The sequence below is a fragment of the Bolinopsis microptera genome, chromosome 13 (assembly GCF_026151205.1).
Source record: "Bolinopsis microptera isolate Bmic1 chromosome 13, MBARI_Bmic_1.0, whole genome shotgun sequence".
NCBI lineage: Eukaryota > Metazoa > Ctenophora > Tentaculata > Lobata > Bolinopsidae > Bolinopsis > Bolinopsis microptera.
Window position 1 is genome coordinate 8,975,015 of NC_087084.1, and position 26,395 is coordinate 9,001,409.

At 39.6% G+C, this 26,395-nt stretch overlaps 1 protein-coding gene across 1 annotated transcript; it reads right to left on the reverse strand.

Annotated features, from left to right (window-relative positions):
- Positions 1 to 228: 228 nt before the first annotated feature.
- LOC134824689 (polypeptide N-acetylgalactosaminyltransferase 13-like) lies at positions 229 to 25,823 on the reverse strand. Its single transcript, XM_063836661.1, has 13 exons — positions 25,138 to 25,823; positions 24,708 to 24,796; positions 24,284 to 24,462; positions 23,426 to 23,530; positions 22,995 to 23,104; positions 22,670 to 22,788; positions 22,440 to 22,502; positions 2,994 to 3,111; positions 2,590 to 2,715; positions 2,205 to 2,326; positions 2,027 to 2,093; positions 1,605 to 1,709; positions 229 to 1,400 (listed from the first exon to the last, which is right to left on the reverse strand). Exons 1-13 carry the CDS (start codon positions 25,468 to 25,470, stop codon positions 1,128 to 1,130), a joined length of 1,809 nt encoding a protein of 602 aa, XP_063692731.1. The 5' UTR covers positions 25,471 to 25,823; the 3' UTR covers positions 229 to 1,127.
- Positions 25,824 to 26,395: the final 572 nt, after the last annotated feature.

The window sequence follows — 26,395 nt, forward strand, 5'->3', positions numbered from 1 at the left end:
AGTGGGAATACTTCAACTATTTGAAGATTTAAGGTTAGAAAACTTTCTGATTCTACTTATTGGAGCAAATTTCTGTAATACCCAAATTTGATGAGAATAATTATTCGATACTGCCATGTTTTAAAAGACTGTCAAATATTTTAATTCCAGTTTGGTGGGTTCATCAGAAGGATTAGATTAAGGATACGTCTGAAACAATGACCGAAGACCAAATAATTCTGTGAAGTTGGAGATCAAACAAATAAAAATGCATCAATGCTATATATTTTGGACAAACTGTTTCAAAGTCAGACTGAATACAACTTTGTTAATAAAATATAAGCTTAACCAGATTTAAATAATATTATATAACATCAACTGAATTCTTAACCAAAATTGTTAGTTTATTGTACCGGCGGCCTGCCAACCAGTATAGTTATTAGTTAATCAAGATTCTAAAATCCATCATTCATAAAATATTATCAATCAAACAAATTTATTCCTAAGTTTAAAGACTCATTTTGATAAACCGAACCTAAGCAGCTCTCTTTTTTCAATACTAGTTTCAAAAACAAAAATAAAAATACTGCCCTTGCAGTATTTGCTCAATTTTGACTAAATATAAAAGTATAAAGACTAAAGAGGCTAATTTCTAAAATAAGCACAGGAAATTTGTAAGATTTCTGGTTTTAGATTTTTAAAATATTTTAGTCAGATCTTTTTAATCGTGAAAAAGCAACTATTTAAAAAATATTTCTGTGCCATATCTCACATTGCGATAGCTTGGACGAAAACTTGAACGGCGAAAGATCAATTTAGAAATCCTATCGCGTCGGTCCTCGACAATGAGTGCAATTTATTAATTTAATCTATTACATACTTTATATCATGAAATCAATCAATTAATAAATAAATTAAACTAATACTCATAAAAACTGTTGATTTTCCCCGATACTACATTGAAAACTGGTCCGTTACATCTAACAAACCAATTTCTTTATATCACTTTACTCGGCAAACCAGTAAAGTGGAGCTGAACACGATAATTTGGACAACAGCCAACACTCTGGCTCGTTACATTAGAGCAGGTCGGCTGAAGAAAGCCAAAACAAAGTCGCCGCCCCCTAAAATAGCCCCCCACACACCACTCAGTTAACAGGCTGCTGGAATACAAAGCCCCACTGCCACCTCTGTTCGGGGATACCAGTACAGTCTCCTACATTCAGGTAGGTGTTATCATGACCAAGACAGAGTCCTCCTGAAGTTGTTATCTCTCCTTTTGTGTTTAGTGTCCAATGCTGGTTTCCTTTTTGGCCATGGCAACTGCCCAGTTGTATTTGGTCACGTGATACAGCGTCCAGACAATTCTCCGCGTTCTGTGACTGTTTGATCTCGTTTGTTCTCTTGTCAAACTGCCAGTACTGAAACAGATAATCTGGTTAATAAATTTACTTCGACTAACAAGGTTTATAAAATCAAGAATATTAGAAATATTAGTTCTCATATGTGTCACGTGTCACGTGACAGTGATCCTGGGTTATGATTGGTTGCTACTGGAAACAAGAATAACCTCCGCACAAATGAAATCTAGTAAATATTAAAGTTTAAATGTTAGATTAACTAACCTGGGAGCCACCCTGACCGTGACAGGAATACATTCCGATTCTAGAGGGAGGACTCCAACCACCTAGATTGTCAACACATCTGTTCTTAGTCCCCATGTTACGAATCTGGGAGTTAGAATCATTATTTAATTATTTCATTATCTCATTATCTCATTATCTTATTATCTCATTATCTCATTATTTCATTATTTCATTATATCTCATTATCACATTCTCATATTAATATCACATTATCTCATTATCTGCTTAAGTACTAACAATTAACATACTTCATGGGAGTGACCATTATCATCTGTTACACTTACAGTGCCAATAATTAGCGTGATTCATAACAGAATCTATCCATAACATATGCATGGCTATTCTAGATATTTATCACAAAGATAAGCGTAAAAAATGAGTAATTTCTCCTATATCCTAACCTCTCCATGAGCGATGTAATCTCTGCTGGGAACGTCCATCTCTGGATACACAGTCTCCAGGAACCATCTGCGGGTAAATTAGTTTCACTTTCAATGATAAAAATAGAATCAGATTCACTTTCTGTTTCATTTAATCTAATACTTGCTATCATTTTAGGTAACACCTTTCAAAACGTACTTGAATGATTTGCACTGTAGGCGTTTCCTAAGGTCCACCCTGCTGGAAATATCTCCCATGTCTACAGATCTGGCGGGTGGAGATATCTGGTAGAAGAAATCTTTGTACTCATCTAGCCAGACCTAGAGAGGGTTTTAGTTGAGGATAAACCTACAGATATAACTTATTAGGAAAGTTCAGAACTTTTACTTTATTCTGGTTCTAATGAATTCGATGTTCAAGCGGCGAAATTATTTGAGTAGAGTTAAACTTAAGGATTGACGAAGATTTTATTAAACCAACTTTTTAAAACACGAAACTTAAATTATAGTGCAATTTTAGGGACAGCATTACAACAAAAAATCATTTGCGAAAATTCAAATAAATTTAGCTCCGATTCACAAACCTCGGCAAGTCTCTTAGCGTTTTTAGCCCCCACATCTTTCTTTGAACTGTAGGGAAATGTTTTCCTGTACACGTGAGCAATGGTACTACATGTTGATATCTCGAGTATACCACCACACATCCATATCTGAGGGAGTGTGACGTCATGTGAGGGGATGTGACGTCACGTGAGTTAGTGTGACGTCATGTGACGTCATGTGAGAGTGTGACGTCATGTGAGACAGTGTGACGTCATGTGAGAGAGTAGGACGTCATGTGAAGGAGTGTGACGTCATGTGAGGGAGTTTGACGTCACGTGTGGGAATGTGACGTCACGTGAGGGAGTGTGACTTTTGAGGGAATGTGACGTCACGTGAGGGAGTGTGACGTCACGTGTGAACTACATTAGGTTTCTGTTTAACTTACCCTGAAGGATATTTCAAGGTTCTCAGATCCCCAAACGTCCATTCCCTGATCATATGCACCCAACTCGAAGAAGTATTTCCTATCCATGGCGAACAAACCTCCCGCCATTGTTGGTGACCTGGCGTGGAAGATAATTATCAGAGATAAATAATTAGTTGCGTTAAAAAATACAGAATAATTTTGAAAATTAAAAAAACAACTGTAAGATAAATTCTTGGATTAGCTTTATTTTATTGGCAAACGGATTTATTGCTATAAGTAGTGACTATGTACTTGCCCATACTCCATAGTTTATGAACGAAATGTTACATTCGCTTAGCTGAAAACGATCAAGTGCCCAGGACTAAATAATGGGCCGAATATATGCGTGACCAGTGACCACAAGCGCGAATATATGCGCGGGATGTTTGGATATCCCACGTGATATAGGGTGATATAGCACACTTCTTATAATATGGTCAAATTTGAAATCGATCCTGGGCACAGAAACCAACATTTCCCGCCCTTTCCATCGCCATTTTAATTGTTGTCCCTAGGATACAGACTCTGCAACAATTTCAAGGCCTCATGTAGGGTCCGGGACCCCCTCATGTAGCTTCTTTGGGACATGTGTAGTGGTGCCCAGGTGGTGCCTCTCTCCCGTAACATGATATGTGTTAGTAAGTAAAATATAGTGTTAGGGAACCAATTAGTCCTACCAATGGGTTCATGTTACGTTTAATTTCATGACTGTACGTGTATTCCGTTTGGTAATTTCTAGACTTCTAATTCGTTTACTCATTGCCATGCCGACATTTGTTGTTACTTGTTATGTTTTTGTTTTTTTTGAAAAATAATTTAGACATCGTTCAAAAAATTAAATTATGAACCACACTTGTGACGCAATAATGAGAAATTCCTGTCTAATACCAATTACCAGTATTACTGATCTATAGCGGCTGGTTTTATAATTCCCTCTGTATTTCCCTCTGTAATTCCCTCTGTATTTCCCTCTGTATTTCCCTCTGTATTTCCCTCTGTATTTCCCTCTGTATTTCCATAATTTTTCTACAATTTTTCCACAATTTTTCCATAATTTTTCCATAATTTTTCCATAATTTTTCCATTAGTTTAGATAGTTGTCATCTGGCCAGACATTATGCAACTTATATTGCAATTCCATTAGTTTTATATCAAAAAAATGTCAATTGAATTTTGCGTGGCTAAAATGAAACGCTTGATTCTAATATAGTACTGCAATTTTAACATAAATACAACTTATTTAACATAAATAATGAAAACTGAGCTTCCTTTTTTATAGGGGGAGGGGGGTCATGAGTATTTTTGAGAATTTTTGAATCTGAGAATTTGACCATTTTCGCCGGGAATACTCAAAAATTATTTTTGAATCCGAGAAATTCAGCATGGATGTCTCATTTTCTCAAAAATTATTTATGAATCTGAGAAATTCAGCATGGATTTCTCAAAAATTGTCCATTCCAAAATAGTGCAATGTGGTCCAAAAATACTCAAAATCAATTTTTGAGAATGAGAATTTGGCATTTTCGTCGGGACTCTCAAAAATACTCATGACCAACCCCCGTGAATCGATGAATAATGTTAGCAATTTGAATGCTCCTTATTATTGATTACGAAACATTAAACAATAAAAATGATATTAACACAGATTTCTTTCAGGACCAGCAGCGCTCGATGAACGTCGCAGTTTATGTTTGCACAATAGTGTTAATCTCTGTGGTTTTTGTTGCACTTATACCAATCGTGCTCAAATGTTGTTGTTCATGTTTGATAAAATGTTGCGATGAGGAGGAGAGAAGTGTTTATGAGAACCCTGTAGCTCACAGAACACAGCTCGAACAAGATTCTATCAGATCAAATTCATCACCATCTCAACCACCAGGGAATCCAGACAGAGTTAGACATTTTAATTTGACGACCCCTGGAGAGGATACGACAGATACAACCGGAGTTATTATAACGTCGGGACCCCCCAGGTATCCGTACAGTGCCGCTGAGGTGGCGTCGTGGGAGTCACCCGAAATATCACCTCCACAAGATGCTCTTCCCCCTTCTTATGATGAACTTTTTAAGTCTTGAACTTACGATCTAATCTTGAACTAATCTAGAAACAGTAAATGGTAGCAAAGACAGAAACGTTTTGATAAGTTGCGAGAATACAGACACCTCCACAAGATGCTCCTCCTCCTTCCTATAACAACATTTTCTACGTTGCAGATGGTAGTGATAGTGGGGATGGTCATGGTAGAGATTAATGACTTGGAGGTAAAAGCCGATGTTGACACAGACAAATGTGTTAGACCTTGGGATTCATTAGATATATCATCTCCACCTTCTTATGATGAACTTTCTAATCTTGAACTTCGGTTCTAATCTTAAAAGTAAGTTTTTATGTGATGTTGGAAATCAAAGTGTTTTTTTCTTCAACAAACAGTTTGAACACCGTTCCAGAAAGAATTAAATTCTGAACCATACTCAGGAAATAGTATGCAATTCCTGACTTATCCCAGCAGCCTTACTAAATACAGATCTAGAGCGGCTAGTATGCCATTGTTCTATAATTGTTCTATCAGTAATTCCGATACGGCGATAAAGCCTGATTTTTTCTTACTTTGATATTTGGGACAGAATGGTAACCGGTCATATTATATATTTGGCAAGTTTCCATAAACGATATTTTATGATCGGCGCCGATAATCGCTTATTGAGCGCTTTTTCGGCGCTTTTTTTTTTAAAAACCGTTTACAATCGCTTTTTTTACGATTATAAACGGTTCAAAAAAAATCGCTTATAATCGACTATAATTGGTGTCGTAATTCAAAAAAGCGCTTTTTTGAATTTAAAAGCGCTTATAAGCGCTTTTAAGCGCTTACTAGCGTCGCTGAGCGATTTGAAAGCGGTTTTCCAGTAGGATTGGCGCCAAAAACGGGTGGATAAGCGGTTGGCCGGATAAGCGATTCGTAGGCGCTTTTTTGAACCATTTATAAGCGATTATAAGCGCTTATAATTGGGGTGCAATTTAGCTGTTTGTAAAGCGCAAATAAAGCGCTTATAAGCGCTTTTAAAATTGAGTCAGGAAAACGCTATATTACATCTTATAACCGCTTATAATCGATTATAAGCGTTTTTTTAGAAATCGCTTATAACGGCTAATTCATCGCTATTTCACCGCTTTTACCGCTTTTCCTATCATCCATGGCCAGGTGAGCAGGAATTAAAAAGCGCTTATAAGCGCTTTTTCGATGCTGCCCCTAGCCTGGTCGGAACGGGGTAGTGCCCAGAATTTAAAAGCGCTTATAAGCGATTTCTCAATTCACCTTAACCTGGTTAGAACTTTCATGTGCTTTTCTGAGCAACCTGGGGTGCACCGGCAGAGTCAGGATTTAAAAGCGCTTATAGGCGCTTATGATCGCTTTTCTACCACTTTTCCTATCACCCATGGCATGGGTTGGCAAGAATTATAAAGCGCTTATAAGCGTTTTTCAATGCTGCCCCTTACCTGGTCGGAACGGGGGAGTGCCCGGAATAAAAAAGCGCTCATAAGCGCTTTTTAAATGCTGCCCCTAACCTGGTAGGAACTGGAAATCAGAGTGCCCGCTTATAAGTGCTTTTCTGAGAAACCTGGGGTGCACCGGCAGAGTCAGGATTAAAAAGCGCTTATGATCGCTTTTCTACCGCTTTTCCTATCACCCATGGCCTGGTTGGCAAGAATTATAAAGCGCTTATAAGCGCTTTTTCGATGCTGCCCCTAACCTGGTCGGAACGGGGTAGTGCCCGGAATTTAAAAGCGCTTATAAGCGATTTCTCAATTCCCCTTAACCTGGTCGGAACTTGCATGTGCTTTTCTGAGCAACCTGGGGTGCACCGGCAGAGTCAGGATTTAAAAGCGCTTATAGGCGCTTATGATTGCTTTTCTACCGCTTTTCCCATCACCCATGGCCTGGTTGGCAAGAATTATAAAGCGCTTATAAGCGTTTTTTCAATGCTGCCCCTAACCTGGTCGGAACGGGGGAGTGCCTGGAATTAATATGCGCTTATAAGCGATTTCTGAATTCCCCTTAACCTGGTCGGAACTGGAAATCAGAATGCCCGCTTATAAGTTCTTTTCTGTGCAACCTGGGGTGCACCGGCAGAGTCAGGATTTAAAAAGCGCTTATAGGCGCTTATGATCGCTTTTCTACCGCTTTTCCTATCGCCCATGGCCTGGTTGGCAGGAATTAGAAAGCGCTTATAAGCGCTTTTTCAATGCTGCCACTAACCTGGTCGCAACGGGGGAGTGCCCGGAATTAAAAGGCGCTTATAAGCACTTTTTCAATGCTGCCCCTAACCTGGTCGGAACGGGGGAGTGCCCGGAATTTAAAATCGCTTATAAGCTTATAGTTATAAGCGATTTCTCAATTCCCTTCAACCTGGTCGGAACTGGAGAGTGCCCACTCATATGTGCTTTTCTGAGCAAACTGGGGTGCACCGGCAGAGTCAGGATTTAAAAGCGCTTATAGGCGCTTATGATCGCTTATCTACCGCTTTTCCCATCACCCATGGGCACCTAAGGATTTGAAAAGCGGTTATAAGTTATAAGCGATTACAATCACTTTTTATTGCTGGTTTTTACCGATTTATCTATCATTTATCAACATGGATTTAAACATAGTTGTTTGACTGGCGATCTAGAAGCCAAGCAAGAAGGCTAAGTGCACGGCGCGGCAAAGTTCTCCGACAATAATTGCCAGAAATTGTAAAGCGCTTGCAAGCGTTTATTTATATGTTGTTAATGGTGATGGTTGTCCTGGTGGCGGTCGATGCGCGCTGCGTCATCAGTCATACACACTTCACATTCAGAACTTGCAAAAGAAAAATATTGTATATGAAATTAAATTATTGCGCTGGGCCACGCTCAGTCTGTCAACGAGTATGACAGGCGTCAGGCATGTTCATGTCATTCCAAGGAATCTCTAGCCGGGCTGAGCGAATCACGACGTCTGAAAAAAGTGCGGTGCTCATTGGATTTTAGTGTGTGCGTGACCAGCATTCACGTACTTGTTCATAATCAATCGTGGACATAAAAACAAGTGCACGCTGAGTACCAATAGGAAAAAAAGTAATGTATATATACGCTAGTAAAGCCGCGCGCGTGCAGGCGTGCTGAGATAGCTTGTAAAATTTGGTTATTAGATAGTAAAACAGCAACAAATAAACCGCGCCAGCTTGCGCGTTTGAGTCGCTCCTACGAAATCGCTCCCCCAAATTTTAAGAAAATTCTTGTGAAAAGGCCTTTGAGTTTGGGTATGGCATTGATCTAAATCGGTGTATTTTTTGGACGCTGATCCAGAATCACCCGCCATGACGTAGGGTAAAAATATTTCCCTGGAGAGTTACATGGGCAAAACCGTGTTAGTCACGTGACAGGCTAGTAAAACATGATTTCGATTGTTTAGGGCTCATGTTAGGGTTTGGGTTGTGGTACGCGGGTTATGGATAGCTCCGCGCGGGGTTATTATATGGTTGGGATTAGGGTTTATGTTAATTTGTTTTGTACGGCTGCAAAACCATAAAAACCAAGGTCACGTGAAATTTTTTCCCGATCCATGACTCGTGCCGAAGGCACAAAAGAGTCAAGGACAAGGGTTAGCGATCGAGGTTTTTTTTGTATATGGTAGCTTTGCGACCGAGCGTGCGTGCGTGCGTGCGTGCGTGCGTACGTGCCTGCAAGCACTGTTATCGCCCACGTGACTACCTGCGCAAAGTTATTTTGCGTGATAATCTGAATTATATAATTGTTGGCGCGCGGCGCTGAACCAACCAAGTACATTATTAATTTCATCATGTACGTATCCCACTAGGCACTAATTGATAGCATATTATTATTATTTTGAGTTAGTATTACTATTTTGCACAGATCCGTGTCAGGTTGCATAAACAATAAACATATGGTTACATAGAAGTATACACGATTTTCAAATTCAATATAGAATTATATTAACTGGGCGGCGCACGGCAGTCGGCATGTCACTTCGCCATATTTGCATGTTTATACAAACAGTAAAGACTGGGCCGTCCCCAGGTTGTATGGAATATGATAAATACGCCATCACGGATCGTGAAATTGAGCGGCCATCCACAAAAGAAAAGCGGCCGCATTTCTTGTTGGGCGAGCGAATAAGCAAGAGCCGGTTTTTATACAAAAATAAGCGTACACATGATATACAATGCAATAAAGCTAAGAGTTTCTGCATGTTCGATTATTTTGCACCTAACCATGTGCCTTCGTGCTGCCGTTGCTCTATTCAGATAGGTAGTGCGCCATCAACATTGAACATTGAGCCGCGCGTGCCAACTGTATAGTAGGATAGTTTTTTAGCGCTTATTTCGGCCAGCACAATTTTCTTCAAACAAATAAATATTGAGTATCCTTCCCGACCTCCGATTGCAACAAAAATTGGTGAGCTTACTCTGTACTCATAGACTTACGAGGAAAGTGTCTGAAATAATACGACAAAAATCAACGAATTTGGTCAAATTACGCGAGTTTTACAGCTACTTTTGCTCCAAAAGCCTGGCATAGCCTGGCGTAATTAAACCCTCTAAAACGCGCAAATAGGCTTACGTACCTGGGGACCTCAGGCTATCATGTTCATTAATAGAAATTCGGCGGAATGACAGGCTGAGCGCGGCCCAGTAAAAATAGGCGTGTTTATGCGATTTTACAATCTAACTCAGCGCGCGGCTCTTGTAGCGCATACGTCACTTCTTTTTTATTGGTAGTTGGCGTGCACGTGATCTTTTGCGCGGCTGTAATTGGTTCTGAACGATCACGTGAATGCTAGTCCAATGAGCATTGCACTTTTTTAGGGCGATGAAAGTCGTAATTCACTCAGCCCGAATAAATATTTGGCGGAATGCGGAATGACAGGCTGAGCCAAATTCCGACCAGGTTAAGGGGAATTGAAAAAACGCTTATAAGCGCTTTATAATTCTTGGCAACCAGGCCATGGGTGATGGGAAAAGCGGTAGAAAAGCAATCATAAGCGCCTATAAGCGCTTTTAAATCCTGACTCTGCCGGTGCACCCTAGGTTGCTCAGAAAAGCACATGCAAGTGGGCACTCTCCAGTTCCGACCAGGTTGAAGGGAATTGAGAAATCGTTTATAAGCGCTTTTTAATTCCGGGCACACCCCCGTTCCGAACAGGTTAGGGGCAGCATTGAAAAAACGCTTATAAGCGCTTTATAATTCTTGCCAACCAGGCCATGGGTGATAGAAAAAGCGGTAGAAAAGCGATCATAAGCGCCTATAAGCGCTTTTAAATCCTGACTCTGCCGGTGCAACCCAGGTTGCTCAGAAAAGCACATGCAAGTGGGCACTCTCCAGTTCCGACCAGGTTAAGGGGAATTGAGAAATCGCTTATAAGCGCTTTTAAATTCCGGGCACTACCCCGTTCCGACCACGTTAGGGGCGGCATTGACAAAGCGCTTATAAGCGCTTTTAAATTTCGGGCACTCCCCCGTTCCGACCAGGTAAGGGGCAGCATTGAAAAAACGCTTATAAGCGCTTTATAATTCTTGCCAACCCATGCCATGGGTGATAGGAAAAGTGGTAGAAAAGCGATCATAAGCGCCTTATATAAGCGCTTTTAAATCCTGACTCTGCCGTTGCACCCCAGGTTGCTCAGAAAAGCACATGCAAGTTCCGACCAGGTTAAGGGGAATTGAGAAATCGCTTATAAGCGCTTTTAAATTCCGGGCACTACCCCGTTCCGACCAGGTTAGGGGCAGCATCGAAAAAGCGCTTATAAGCGCTTTATAATTCTTGCCAACCAGGCCATGGGTGATAGGAAAAGCGGTAGAAAAGCGATCATAAGCGCTTTTTAATCCTGACTCTGCCGGTGCACCCCAGGTTTCTCAGAAAAGCACTTATAAGCGGGCACTCTGATTTCCAGTTCCGACCAGGTTAGGGGCAGCATTTAAAAAGCGCTTATGAGCGCTTTTTTATTCCGGGCACTCCCCCGTTCCGACCAGGTAAGGGGCAGCATTGAAAAACGCTTATAAGCGCTTTATAATTCTTGCCAACCCATGCCATGGGTGATAGGAAAAGTGGTAGAAAAGCGATCATAAGCGCCTATAAGCGCTTTTAAATCCTGACTCTGCCGGTGCACCCCAGGTTGCTCAGAAAAGCTCATAAAAGTTCCAACCAGGTTAAGGGGAATTGAGAAATCGCTTATAAGCGCTTTTAAATTCTGGGCACTACCCCGTTCCGACCAGGCTAGGGGCAGCATCGAAAAAGCGCTTATAAGCGCTTTTTAATTCCTGCTCACCTGGCCATGGATGATAGGAAAAGCGGTAAAAGCGGTGAAATAGCGATGAATTAGCCGTTATAAGCGATTTCTAAAAAAACGCTTATAATCGATTATAAGCGGTTATAAGATGTAATATAGCGTTTTCCTGACTCAATTTTAAAAGCGCTTATAAGCGCTTTATTTGCGCTTTACAAACAGCTAAATTGCACCCCAATTATAAGCGCTTATAATCGCTTATAAATGGTTCAAAAAAGCGCCTACGAATCGCTTATCCGGCCAACCGCTTATCCACCCGTTTTTGGCGCCAATCCTACTGGAAAACCGCTTTCAAATCGCTCAGCGACGCTAGTAAGCGCTTAAAAGCGCTTATAAGCGCTTTTAAATTCAAAAAAGCGCTTTTTTGAATTATGACACCAATTATAGTCGATTATAAGCGATTTTTTTTGAACCGTTTATAATCGTAAAAAAGCGATTGTAAACGGTTTTTTTTTTAAAAAGCGCCGAAAAAGCGCTCAATAAGCGATTATCGGCGCCGATCATAAAATATCGTTTATGGAAACTTGCCATATATTTTTACATATATTTTTACAACTCTATGATAAGTTTGATTGTTTGCTATTCAAAAATTTGGTGGACGGCCCCAATGTTAATGTAGCTCCTGCTATGTGTTGGTTCAGCCGAATTAATTGTTATACATTCAGGTTTATTTTTCTATTTAAATAGTTAGTCGTCATCCGGCTTATCATTATGAAACTTATATTGCAATGCCATTTTCTCTACAATTTTTATATCATAAAAATGTAACGCTAATTCTCAAATATAATAACAATTTATTGATTTTTTTAAAAGTATGCAATAATCATCTTCTACCAACGAAACGTGAAGGGAGGTAAAAAAGGACAGTATGTTTAACTACGATCAGAGTTGCACTATCAATACTACTACTGCTAACGGGGAAGAGTATTACAGAAGCTACATCTGGGAACCGGACCACTCTTACATGTTATTATTCTTTATTTAACATAAATAAATTTATTTAACATAAATAATGAAAACTGAGCTTCCTTTTTTATACAACTCCAAGACTATTTTGAAGTATGAAATTATGCTAGTGTATTGACCCAGCACTGATGCCTTATAGTGAATCGTTGACTAATGTTTGCAATTTTAATACTTTGGGGGGGGTGTAACCCAAAAAAACCCAATCCCAGTATTACCTTTTTTAGGGTAGGAGTTGGGTTTTTTTGGGTTTTTTTGGGTTTTTTACAAATTTTTCATTTGAAGGAAATAAAATCATGTAGGCACCTAGCAATACAATTATCAGTACAACATCACTGTTGTGGTTCATCACTACAACATCACAATAGATATAATCGCTTAAATATCACCCAAAAGCAGTATTTTATTCACTGATGTGCTCAGAAGAAGTTGGCCATCCAGATATAATATCAGCCATATGTAATGCTCACTTCGATGGCCATGGCAAATTGAGTTAATAGGGACGCAACTCACTGATGACCCCAACCCTGACTGCAACCGGTACGAGAGGAATAAAGCCTTTCTTCTCACCTTCACGATCTCTTTTTCCGTTTTCCTGATCATCCGCTTAACGAGAAACCATGCTCTATCTCCAACTGAAAGAATCTTGTAGTTACCATCAGCTGCATGATCATTGATCACATGTGATATTAAGTGATATCTTCGCTTGTTTATGGCCCTGGAGTCGCTAAAATCTTGACTGGGATGGCATTCGATCTCGCCCTCCATTGAGGCAAACCTCAACAGCCGTATCATGATGCAGAGCATCACCATACACAGTTATTATTTTCGCCCATTCCTCTGATGAGTCAATATCCTCCACTTCCTCTTCTTCATCATCTGTTTCCGCTTCGTCACTCTCTGCTCCGTCAGAAGATGGTTGGAAAGCCTCAGCTCTCCTTCAAAGCTATAGTGTTCTTGAAGGAGTTCTCTACCCCTTGAGACTCCCTTCTTCATAGCTTGTAACAATCTTGGGATTGAAGTATCTTTACCTCTAAATAGTTTCTGCTTTCGGATGCGGCATAACAAGCTTGTTGCGAGGGTGGGCAACTGTTACAGGGATCAAACTTTTGCCGAGTGCATCAAGCTCGAGGGAACGGTTTGATTTGCCCATGCCAACCAACATATCCTTAGAACACAGATTAGTTCTAATGCCTGCATGGAGGCCTATGCGCAGGAAAGCATAAAGTTTGCTCGCAGGCATCGGATGTAAACAGTTAGGGCATAAAGTGTTGATAACTGTTGTCAGCTGTTACACTGAGAATGTACAGCATCAGACCCTCGACTGTAATAATCGCATCGTCAAAATTTTTACAAGTAGGCAGGTGGTCTTTCAATGGTTGTGTGAAGCTTAGGTGGCCCAAGGCGTCACCGCTGGATAGAAGCTGGCTGGAAGCCCTGGTCTGATGTGAGGCTCCCAGAACTTTAAAAAGGGGTATCCTGCTGATGCCCTCTTCCAGACACTCATCGTACAGCATGATGAAAGCCACTACCTCCGCGTGGTGAAGACTGGATACTGGACAGGGGGTCCAGGCTAAAGGCAGGACGGTCGACGGGAGACATTGAGCCCCGGAAGTTCAATAATTTGATCTATTGACTCCCTAACTCTTGGTCTACAAGAGGCTTTGAGACTCGTAAATCTTTACTGTGGATTGCACAGTAGCTAAAGAAGTGTTGGCTGTTACCCTGTTCAACCTAGTCTACTATGACCCAGCTAGACTGGACCACACTCTGGTAGTCAGGATACGGCTCCCTATGCCCGGGGTACCGGGTAACGAGGTAGTCAAGGGAGGGGTTAGTCCCCGCTAAAGTGTAGCTCTGTTCTCACTCTAACCTCCTTATGCTTTGGGATAAAATCGGAAAGTCCCACACTGGAGCAGGTGACGATTGGGTAAGGATTACAACTGATGCTGTTGGGTAGAAAAAGGAAGTGTCACATTTGTCTTGTATAGCATATGTTCGTGCAATTACATGCTCAAGATACCCAAGATATTATGGTGAGAGTTAAAGATGGCTTTTGTTCAAGCGGATGCCCTTAACCTTTTAGTGGCGCAAGAGTTAAGAACACAATCTACTGCCAATGTGCACTGTGCAGGCCGCAGGGGACTGCACAGGATTGTGAGCCAACTGAAAAGTCAAGATGAAGTTTATCAACAGCTGCAAGAATCGAACATCGGGTAGTGCATGCTAATTGCTGAGAATACCAGAATAGAAAAGATGAACAAAGGGATTCATCCAGTGATCTCATCTGCGTGGAGAAACGCAGCTGAGCACGACTTTAGGTTACGCAAGGCCAAGGCATGGGCTGCCTACCACAAAATGTAGGCTATATGGAGGTCCAATTTGCGCCGAGATTTAAAGATCCGTCTGTTAAAGCTACGGTTGAATCAATCTTCCTGTATGGAACGAAAACGTGGACAATAACAGAATCTTTGAAGAAATTAATAGACGGATGTTACAGTAGAATGCTTCGGATGGCCCTAAACGTGGACTGGAGAGGACATCGCACCAACAAGGAGGTCTTTGGATCACTCCCAAGAGTTATTTCGAAGATACAGGCCAGAAGAATGAGGTTGGCTTGGCACATCCAGCGACATGATGACCTGGCAGCACACCAACTTCTCCTTTGGGAACCTAGGGAGGGGTAGACCACCGCTCACCTTTGTCGATAACCTAATAAGTGACACTGGACTCAAGAACACTGGGGAGATTAAGGAGCTTATGGCGGACAGAAAGCTTTGGAGACACATCATCGAGACTCGGACTCTTTAGCCGCCTTAAGTTAAGTAATTTAAGTCATGTGCTTTGACTTGCCCTTGACCTTCGTCATAGCTTCCTTCCATGACAGGAGAACACATTTGCCACGTTTGGCACATTTCCACTTTCTGCATTCATATGGATTATATCTCGATGAACGATACATCCTGTTTGCTAATGCTATCGTGATAACATACTACCAATATAAACACACTTATATACTATATAAACTATCTATTAAGTTAAGACATGAGAACAACACGTAGGTAAGACTCAGTGGGAAATAATTCACATTCAATAAAATTAATGAAATGGCTAGAATTTTGTTTAAATTTTGTTTAAAAAACCCAAAAAAACCCAAAAAAACCCAATCCCAGTATTACCTTTTCTTGGGTAGGAGTTGGGTTTTTTTGGGTTACACCCCCCCCTACTTTATATTTATTACGAAACATCTAACAATAAGAAATATACTAAAACAGAGTTCCCGCAGGACGAGCAGCGGATCATCAGATTTAATTAAGCCTGGATTTGTTGTCTTAACATTGGTGGTCTCTATAATATTTGTTGTAACATGCGTTGTGACATGTTGTGAATGTGATGTTTCTGACTTTTTGCCAACTGTTCCTGAAAACTCAGTTAGTGTTACTCAGAATCCTGTAGCTCATCGCACACCGCTTCAACAAGATTCACCATCCGCTCCTGCTTTTAACCTGTACAGTTGCAGTGCTGAGGTCACATCTTTCACATCAACTTCATCACCATCTCAACCACCAGGGAATCCAGATAGAATTGCACATTTTAACTTGACGACCCTTGGAGAAGGTACGACAGATACAACCGGAGTTATTATAACGTCGGGACCTCTTAGTTATCCGTACAGTGCCGCTGAGGTGGCGTCAGAGGTGGCGTCTCAGGTGCCGTCAGAGGTGCCGTCAGAGGTGCCGTCAGAGGTGCCGTCGTGGGAGTCACCAGATGTATCACCTCCACAAGATGCTCCTCCCCCTACTTATAATGACCTTTTCAAATCTTGAACTAACTATCTAATCTTGAACTGATCTAGAAACAGTAAAGGGTAGCAAAGACAGATAAGTTTTGATAATGATAAGTTGCGAGAATCCGGACACCTCCACAAGATGCTCCTCCTCCTTCCTATAACAACATTTTCTACGTTGCAGATGGTGGTAATGGTGGGGATGGTAGAGATTAATGACTTGGAGTTAAAAGCCGATGTTGACACAGACGAATGTGTTAGACCTTGGGATTCACCGGATATATCATCTCCACCTTCTTATGATGAAGTTTTCTAATCTTGAACTTACGTTCTAATCTTAAAAGTAAGTTTTTATGTGAGGTTGGATCCCGTTCCCGCAGGACGAGCAGCGGATCATCAGATTTAATTAAGCCTGGATTTGTTGTCTTAACATTGGTGGTCTCTATAATATTTGTTGTAACATGCGTTGTGACATGTTGTGAATGTGATGTTTCTGACTTTTTGCCAACTGTTCCTGAAAACTCAGTTAGTGTTACTCAGAATCCTGTAGCTCATCGCACACCGCTTCAACAAGATTCACCATCCGCTCCTGCTTTTAACCTGTACAGTTGCAGTGCTGAGGTCACATCTTTCACATCAACTTCATCACCATCTCAACCACCAGGGAATCCAGATAGAATTGCACATTTTAACTTGACGACCCTTGGAGAAGGTACGACAGATACAACCGGAGTTATTATAACGTCGGGACCTCTTAGTTATCCGTACAGTGCCGCTGAGGTGGCGTCAGAGGTGGCGTCTCAGGTGCCGTCAGAGGTGCCGTCAGAGGTGCCGTCAGAGGTGCCGTCGTGGGAGTCACCAGATGTATCACCTCCACAAGATGCTCCTCCCCCTACTTATAATGACCTTTTCAAATCTTGAACTAACGATCTAATCTTGAACTGATCTAGAAACAGTAAAGGGTAGCAAAGACAGATAAGTTTTGATAATGATAAGTTGCGAGAATCCGGACACCTCCACAAGATGCTCCTCCTCCTTCCTATAACAACATTTTCTACGTTGCAGATGGTGGTAATGGTGGGGATGGTAGAGATTAATGACTTGGAGTTAAAAGCCGATGTTGACACAGACGAATGTGTTAGACCTTGGGATTCACCGGATATATCATCTCCACCTTCTTATGATGAAGTTTTTTAATCTTGAACTTACGTTCTAATCTTAAAAGTAAGTTTTTATGTGAGGTTGGTAGCGCAGTTGGTTAGAACGCCTGTCTTACAATCGTTAGGTTGCGAGTTCGAAACCCACTGACTGCCTGGTCGTGGGGTGAGCGTCGTCGACGTTCAGCTAAGGATCATGAGTGGTCTATGCAGCCCCCCGGTCTACTCAGCCGAATACTCGAGAAATCGGGTGTGAGGGTTAAATGAGGAGCTGCACATTGCAGCAAAGTCTCGGACGAAGAAAGTATGGTACACACTACCTTAACCGTCACTGGCCAAAAAGATCCTTCGGCTTCCTGTAATTGGCTGGTTGCACTTGTGTAACATTGTGGCTGTTGGAATACACCGAAGTAAAATAAGTGTCTAGATAAAAAATCAAAGTGTTTTTTTCTTCAACAAACAGTTTGAACACCGTTCCAGAAAGAATTAAATTATGAACCATACTCACGAAATAGCATGCAATTCCTGTCTTATCCCAGCAGTCTTACTGAATACTGATCTAGAGCGGATAGTATTCCATTGTTCTATAATTGTTCTATCAGTAATTCCGATACGGCGATAAAGCCTGATTTTTTCTTACTTTGATATTTGGGACAGAATGGTAACCGGTCATATTATATATTTTTACATATATTTTTACAACTCTATGATAAGTTTGATTGTTTGCTATTCAAAAATTTGGTGGACGGCCCCAATGTTAATGTAGCTCCTGCTATGTGTTGGTTCAGCCGAATTAATTGTTATACATTCAGGTTTATTTTTCTATTTAAATAGTTAGTCGTCATCCGGCTTATCATTATGAAACTTATATTGCAATGCCATTTTCTCTACAATTTTTATATCATAAAAATGTAACGCTAATTCTCAAATATAATAATAATTTATTGATTTTTTTAAAGTATGCAATAATCATCTTCTACCAACGAAACGTGAAGGGAGGTAAAAAAGGACAGTATGTTTAACTACGATCAGAGTTGCACTATCAATACTACTACTGCTAACGGGGAAGAGTATTACAGAAGCTACATCTGGGAACCGGACCACTCTTACATGTTATTATTCTTTATTTAACATAAATAAAACTTATTTAACATAAATAATGTGACCTGAGCTTCCTGTTTTATACAACTCCAAGACTATTTTGAAGAATGAAATTATGCTAGTGTATTGACCCAGCACTGATGCCTTATAGTGAATCGTTGACTAATGTTTGCAATTTTAATACTTTTATTGTCTACGAAACATCTAACAATAAGAAATATACTAAAACAGAGTTCCCGCAGGACGAGCAGCGGATCATCAGATTTAATTAAGCCTGGATTTGTTGTCTTAACATTGCATTGGTGGTCTCTATAATATTTGTTGTAACATGCGTTGTGACATGTTGTGAATGTGATGTTTCTGACTTTTTGCCAACTGTTCCTGAAAACTCAGTTAGTGTTACTCAGAACCCTGTAGCTCAACCACCAAAGACTTCAAAAAGAGTTGCATATTATACTAATTTGACGACCCCTGGAGAAGGTACGACAGGAACAACCGGAGTTATTACAACGTCGGGATCTCTAAGCACACCGCTTCAACAAGATTCACCATCCGCTCCTACTTTTAACATGTACAGTGCTGAGGTCACATCTATCAGATCAACTTCAGCACCAACTCAACCACCAAAGACTTCAAAAAGAGTTGCATATTATACTAATATGACGACCCCTGGAGAAGGTACGACAGGAACAACCGGAGTTATTACAACGTCAGAGGTGGCGTCAGAGGTGGCGTCAGAGGTGGCGTCGTGGGAGTCACCAGATGTATCACCTCCACCAAATGCTCCTCCCCCTTCTTATGATGACCTTTTCCAATCTTGAACTTACGATATAATCTTGAACTAATCTAGAAACAGTAAAGGGTAGCAAAGACAGAAACGTTTTGATAATGATAAGTTGCGAGAATACAGACAGATATGTTTTGTAATTGTAGCTAGAGTTCAACTTCACATTTTATGACGAAGCTTTAAACAAAGTCTGATGATTATTTCAACTCCTTTTGAAACATTGGACTAACAATATTGATTGTGCTATTTTTTGCTAACATCTGAACCAACAAAACTAGGTTGTGCTCACCTCTGAATTTCACTATCTTTATATAATATTAAATATATAAACTTGATCCGGACATAAAACCTCCATTCGAGTGATCTGAGTTTTTAGCTCAGGATTTAATCTATAATATTGCCAAAAAATAGTTAAGGTCGCTTATAGGCATCGTACAAAGTATAAAACTAACAAAATGACCTGTGACTATGACTATGTCGTTAATAATCCTATAAGAGTTCAGCTTAAGCTAAACAGTTCCAAGATCCAAACTATTTAGTAGGGGTTTTGTTTTCATTGTAGTCGAATTAAATAAAAAGTTACAAAAAAGGAAACAAATAAAAAAAAGGGAAAAAAACCTTAGTACCTTGCATTTGTACTAACTGCTTTTCTGGAAAATGAGCAGCAGACCGCCCCCCCCCCCCCCCCCCAACGTCACGTACAATTTTGACCTTATGATTCCCCCCCCCCCCCCCCCCCCCCCGACAAACTATATATATATATTATATATTAACAGGAAACGATTTAACAGAGTCGATATATTTTAATGTTGCCATGGGCAAGTCCCCATACGTCGTGGTCCGGTAGTTTCATTGCGTCCTAATATACTATATAGCCCAATACCACACGAAGAATGCCTTTTTGTAACTTGATATGTGAAACTAAATTATATTGGATTTGTACAGGGTTAGTTCCATTGTTGTTGGTTTGGACACTGTGTGCATTTTTTCCATCAATTTTTTTTCCCGGATCTTAAACATGTGTAAGTTCAAGCTTTTCTTTACTTGATCATTGATGCGCTACAAACATCTCTGATTTGCTGTGAGTGCTTGGCGCAACCACCGGCTTGGCTCCCGATATTAGTAATCCGTTATATTGTTGAACAAATTATGATGCTGATGTTATGTTGAACATGATTGTCGTGTGATTGATTTGTTATACGAAATGGACCATAAATGTTATTAACAACTTATGTAAACTTTTAAACACCATTCCTTCACATGGCTTTTGTTCTTCAAACTTTTAACTGCATATCACCACACAGGCGCAGGCTACGGTGTCCGATCATTTAACTTTTAAAATTTTAATAATTGACAAATGACAATGGCAACCCCTCAATTTTGAGCAATGTCAGTCGAGACAATAAAACTTGTTGAAACACTGTTCCGCAGGACGAAATGAATGATTCTAGCAAGAAAGATAAGAAAAATAAGAAAAAGAAGAAAAAGGGAGGATTCAAATTATTTGGCTTTGGCGCCAAGGGAGATGACGGTGAAGCCGATGTTGATGCTGAACAGTCTCATGATATCAACAAACCAAAAGGCGGTTTTGGAGGGAAACAATCGGTTAGTAGCTCACTAAGTTCTAGCTCAAGTTCAAAGAAGATAAAAGGAGGATTTGGATTTGGATATGGCGATGTTGATGTTAACTTGAAGGTTAAAGCCGATCTTGATGATATCAATGAACCAAAATGCGGTTTTGGAGGGAAACAATCGGTTAGTAGCTCACTAAGTTCTAGCTCAAGTTCAAAGAAGATAAAAGGAGGATTTGGATTTGGATATGGCGATGTTGATGTTAACTTGAAGGTTAAAGCCGATCTTGATGATATAAATAAACCAAAATGCGGTTTTGGAGGGAAACAATCGGTTAGTAGCTCACTAAGTTCTAGCTCAAGTTCAAAGAAGAAAAAAGGAGGATTTGGATTTGGATATGGCGATGTTGATGTTAACTTGAAGGTTAAAGCCGATCTTGATGATATAAATAAACCAAAAGGCGGTTTTGGAGGGAAACAATCGGTTAGTAGCCCACTACGTTCTAGCTCAAGTTCAAAGAAGATAAAAGGAGGATTTGGATTTGGGTATGGCGATGTTGATGTTGACTTGAAGGTTAAAGCCGATCTTGATGATATAAATAAAGCAAAAGGCGGTTTTGGAGGGAAACAATCGGTTAGTAGCTCACTAAGTTCTAGCTCAAGTTCAAAGAAGATAAAAGGAGGATTTGGATTTGGATATGGCGATGTTGATGTTAACTTGAAGGTTAAAGCCGATCTTGATGATATCAATGAACCAAAATGCGGTTTTGGAGGGAAACAATCGGTTAGTAGCTCACTAAGTTCTAGCTCAAGTTCAAAGAAGATAAAAGGAGGATTTGGATTTGGATATGGCGTTGTTGATGTTAACTTGAAGGTTAAAGCCGATCTTGATGATATCAATAAACCAAAATGCGGTTTTGGAGGGAAACAATCGGTTAGTAGCTCACTAAGTTCTAGCTCAAGTTCAAAGAAGAAAAAGAAGAAAAAAGAAGAAAAAAGGAGGATTTGGAATTGATTTTGGTGGTAAAACCGATGTTGATATTCCAGATGGTGAGTTGGAGGTAAAAGCAAATGCGGATATAAACGAATGTGTCAGATATTGTGAGGAAGCACCTCCACCAGATGCTCCTCCGCCATCTTATAACGACCTTTAATTACTCAATCACTTAATTAATTCTGAAATCTTGAGCTTAGTTAGCAGTTTTTATGTAGGTTTCAAATGTCATACTTGGTACAAGGGATGTTAAAATGAAGATAGACAACATCCCTTTCAATACTATTGTCATGCCAAATGACCACAAATAAGTCGCTGCTTCATGTTTAATTTATCACAGAAATTTTTAGTTATTTCTAGCTCATTTCTAGCTCGGAATCATTATTTTTAGATACGACTTACAGTATTATTGAGGTTTTGCTAATTTGTACTAACAGGTTTATTATCGTATTTCTAAATTCTATTGATTTAATTATTGTTTGTGTTAACTTGATGCTTTGCACAATTAAATAATTAACTTATCATAACTTAATAAACAAATCATTAACAACTCAAATCTAACTAATTAATAAAATTAACAACAGAAATGGACTGTGCGGCGTTTAGGTTCTTAGGGATAATTCTTGACCCAAAATTTTGTTTTGATGAAGAAATCCAAATAATATGTCAAAAACATTACTAATCAGCAATGAACTTTTGTCAGATAATATCAGAATTGATAATGTTATAAGACGTACTAACCTCACTTCCACGCTATTATCACCATGTCTTCTGCTTTTTTCTCTTTGCGGTAGACCCTTCCATCTGAAGAAGGAAATTGTTGAACGAATAGTTCTCTATACTAAGGTTATATCATCATCATTTTCAGTTAAGCTGTCAAAAACAACTTCTGATAAAAACGGTTTAAAACATTGATAGTTAGTCGATGAGATTATGAAAAATGAATTGAATAAAACAAGTTAATGGAATACCTGAATACCATGTCCCAACTGAATCCTCCCATGAAGGAGTGAGCAGAGGGTGTATCTGGAGTGTCATCAATCAGCTCGAAAGTGTTGAATTCAATGGCAGGAATATTTGGCTGAACAACCTGTGGTGGCGGAAAAATTTAGAGAAAAAAAACACAAGGAAACATTTTGGGAAATGTTTGATAAAATATTGTTGTTTTAATATCGCTACGATGAATTGTGGACTTGCCGCCCCATGGCAACATTAAAATATATCGACTCTTTCAGATCGTTTTCTCAATTGTATTTAATTGTAATTGTGAAAATAGCTTAATATTTTAGTTCTTACCGTTTTTCTGTTTCTAGCAATTCTATCCATGATAGGCTCGGCCCAATATGGTAGAGCCTCAATATGAGAGTCTAAGAAGACTAATACGTCACCTTCTGCGTGCTCCGCTCCTGAAGAAATATATTAAAGTCAAACTGTATAATCCAATTTATCGATAGATGTTCATACCAGTTATAAAAGGAACTATAAAATATGATAAAATTATAAGTCATAAGAAAAAATCTAATAAAGAAGAAAAAGTTTGGGATAAGATATTGAACTGGTCTTGAAATTTAAAAATGATCCACAAAATAATATATTTGAAAAGTTTAATGAAGCTTCCTGACTTCCCGGCTCAGCTGTAAATCCACCCATTTCCCCCGGTTGTACAAAACTAATGGCAGTAACACTCAGAAACATTAATTTATAATGATAAAGATAATATCTCTCACCAGTTGTCCTAGCAACCATGAGACCGGACCGACTTTCGTGTCGTACTAATTTAGTGAGGTCTCCGAATATCATCAGCTCTTCTTCTAGTCTCTTACCGTTCTCAACTGTGAAGAAATATTGGGATTAAACAGCTGACAGTCAATTAGTTAAGCACTTAATTAGATGGTCGCTGCACTGTAAATCTAAAAGATAGAGACATTGATAACACCTTTTTCAATAAATATACAAAATTTTAAAATTTTAACGACGGAATCCTCGAACCAGTAAGTACAGTATGCCATCTGCAAAGCAACAGCTCTCAAATATAAAACACGGCGGAGCTATTAAGGCCAACGTATGCCCACTGACTTTTGGCCCACCCTGTATTTTTATTTGTATCCATATCTACTGCATATTTTCAGAACGTATCTGGTATCAGTCAATCAAATAACTGAATGAAGTCTAACAATTAGACATTCCAACCTTGTGCTTAGTCCAATATTATTACTAGATGCATATTATTACTAGATACATATTATTACTAGATACATGACGTTCGCGTTGTTATCAATATTTCATTCAATTCTAACTTCTACAACTGTTTATAGGGCCGGTAAATGTGGCAATTATTGTAAAAGTTTCACTTGTTAGTGCAATTAGTGAATTAGAAGTTTCACCTGCACAACTGACAACTATGGATACATGTGTAAATTCAAATACTCCTTATTACTCCTTAATACTCCTCACTACTCCTTAATACTCCTTAATACTCCTCACTACTCCTTAATACTCCTTAATACTCCTCACTACTCCTCACTACTCCTTAATACTCCTTAATACTCCTTAATCATTATTACTCCTTAATACTCCTTACTCACCCTTCTTTGAGAAGTCGTCAACCAGCACGATATCATGCAGCAACTCCGGAGGGGTAGTCAATATTATACTGATTATTGACCTTAGCAGCACGCTCAAACACTCGTCCACAAATATGAACACTATTGATATGCTTGGCATCTCTGATACGGGTAGATATGAGGGAAACCGTTCGTGGCATCTGAGGAGAAGTGTAAATAAAGTTAAATAAAAGGAGATATTTAGTTTACAGCACCGAGGCAATTAATTAATTAAATACTCAATAAAAATTCAAAATTATCGAAAAGTCTCGTACCGATTTTCATAGAATGGATGTGATGTTATTACTTATCAGTAATCACCCAACGTGAAAAATTAAAAATTGACAGTTAATCATCTGATTATTAGTTACATAATAACTGTGTGATTAACTAATCTATCGCTTACTTCTGCGTCCTCATATCCGGATGTAGTCTGTTAATAGGGGTGTGGTCACTTATCCACGTGTTAAACATGTTCTCTTTAAATAACTTTTTCTGAAATAAAGTTCCTTTAATTTTCTTGTTATTTAAAAACTTACAAAACGTTACGTTGGTGGCATTTTTAGAAAAGTGAGTTTAAATTTACATAGAATGCATTTTAGGATGGTATTTTCAAACGTTTTGCAAGTAAAAGAAAACTCAAAAGTTACTCTGACTCCGAATTCTAACTAGTTTGCTTGCATACCAAGCTGAGGTCACAACTATAACTGTTACCACAGTAACAATAGCCATAGTAACGACAATTGGTAACCATAGTAACGACAATTGGTAACCATATCAACAGCAAATTTACCAAATTAACATTTCCGAAACCATATTTACTTCCAAGACCCTACCTTATACTCTTCTAGATCAGTAGGGTAAGGATCTCTTATCCCATCCAGGTCCAATAAAATAGGACTTTCCGAATTGAACAGTTCCCTTAACTTGGTATTTCTCTCAAGTCTGTGCTCCCGTGCTGATAAAGTTCTGGAGGCTGACGCAGACTCGTTACTGACAACTGTTATTCTGACGTTGGTAGCTATAAAGCCGCACAATAGTAGTAATATCAAACCCGCTTTAACTGCGTAAGGACGCTTGGAGTGCCAGATTACGAACTTTACTTTGAAGTTAAGGATGGCGAGTTTAAGGGCGTCTAGCGGATCTGAGTTGGCGTCTGGAGTACCCATGTTGAGAGGTGAACTAACCCTGAAATCTGAACAACACAGAGATCACTTCAATTCCGGTGCGTGATATTAGTTAAATCTCCACGGAAATGAGACTTGAAACTGAGAGAGAAGTGAGCTGAACCTTCTGTTACGTCTTTTCAGCAGGTTGTATATCAGAACCAATTCAGCAGAACAATTCCACTAAACAAATCTGCCAAGATCTAAATTCTAGAACGCCTCCGAACAACAACAACGGAAGGTTCTGGATCACGCTGCAGGGATCTTTACCGACAGGAAAAACAGAGAGAAAGGTAGAACACTGTAATCAAGCACACTGCTAAACCGCTTTAAAATATCCACACATGTGACCCGACCCTGCTAAGAGAGACATGTTATAATATGTTAATTTTTGTGAATATTACTGTGATATCACAGACAATAAAGTTGTATGTTAATATGATGCAAGTATGGTGGATGGTTTGTATTTGTTTCATGAAGGGAGGTACTGTGCTTCATAAAACTGGACCCGAGAATTTCGTTCACGTGTCGTGAATTATTTTAGACTTGATGTCGGGATAAAAAAGGAAATGATGTAGCGATTTTACATCTTTTCGGGGCCACACAAGGTACTACTTCATCCCCGCGTGAAGTTCAAACAGTAGCGCAGTAAACACGTGTGACAAGGTGCGGGCCGGGGGGGGTTGGGTTCAGCGGTAGTAGTGCTACAAAGCAAACGACCAATTCATCGCAGTGAATCGCACACAAGCACTAAGGACAATAGCGACACATCAAACGTATGTTCACAGCTCTTCAGTAAGTATCTACAGTTCTTGAAATGAAACCAGAATACCGGCCAATTTACAAGTAGGATTCGATTTACTGAGATGTGAGAGAGAGATCGCAGTATATAAAACTTGACAAGCATATATCAGGGGATGTTTGCCAA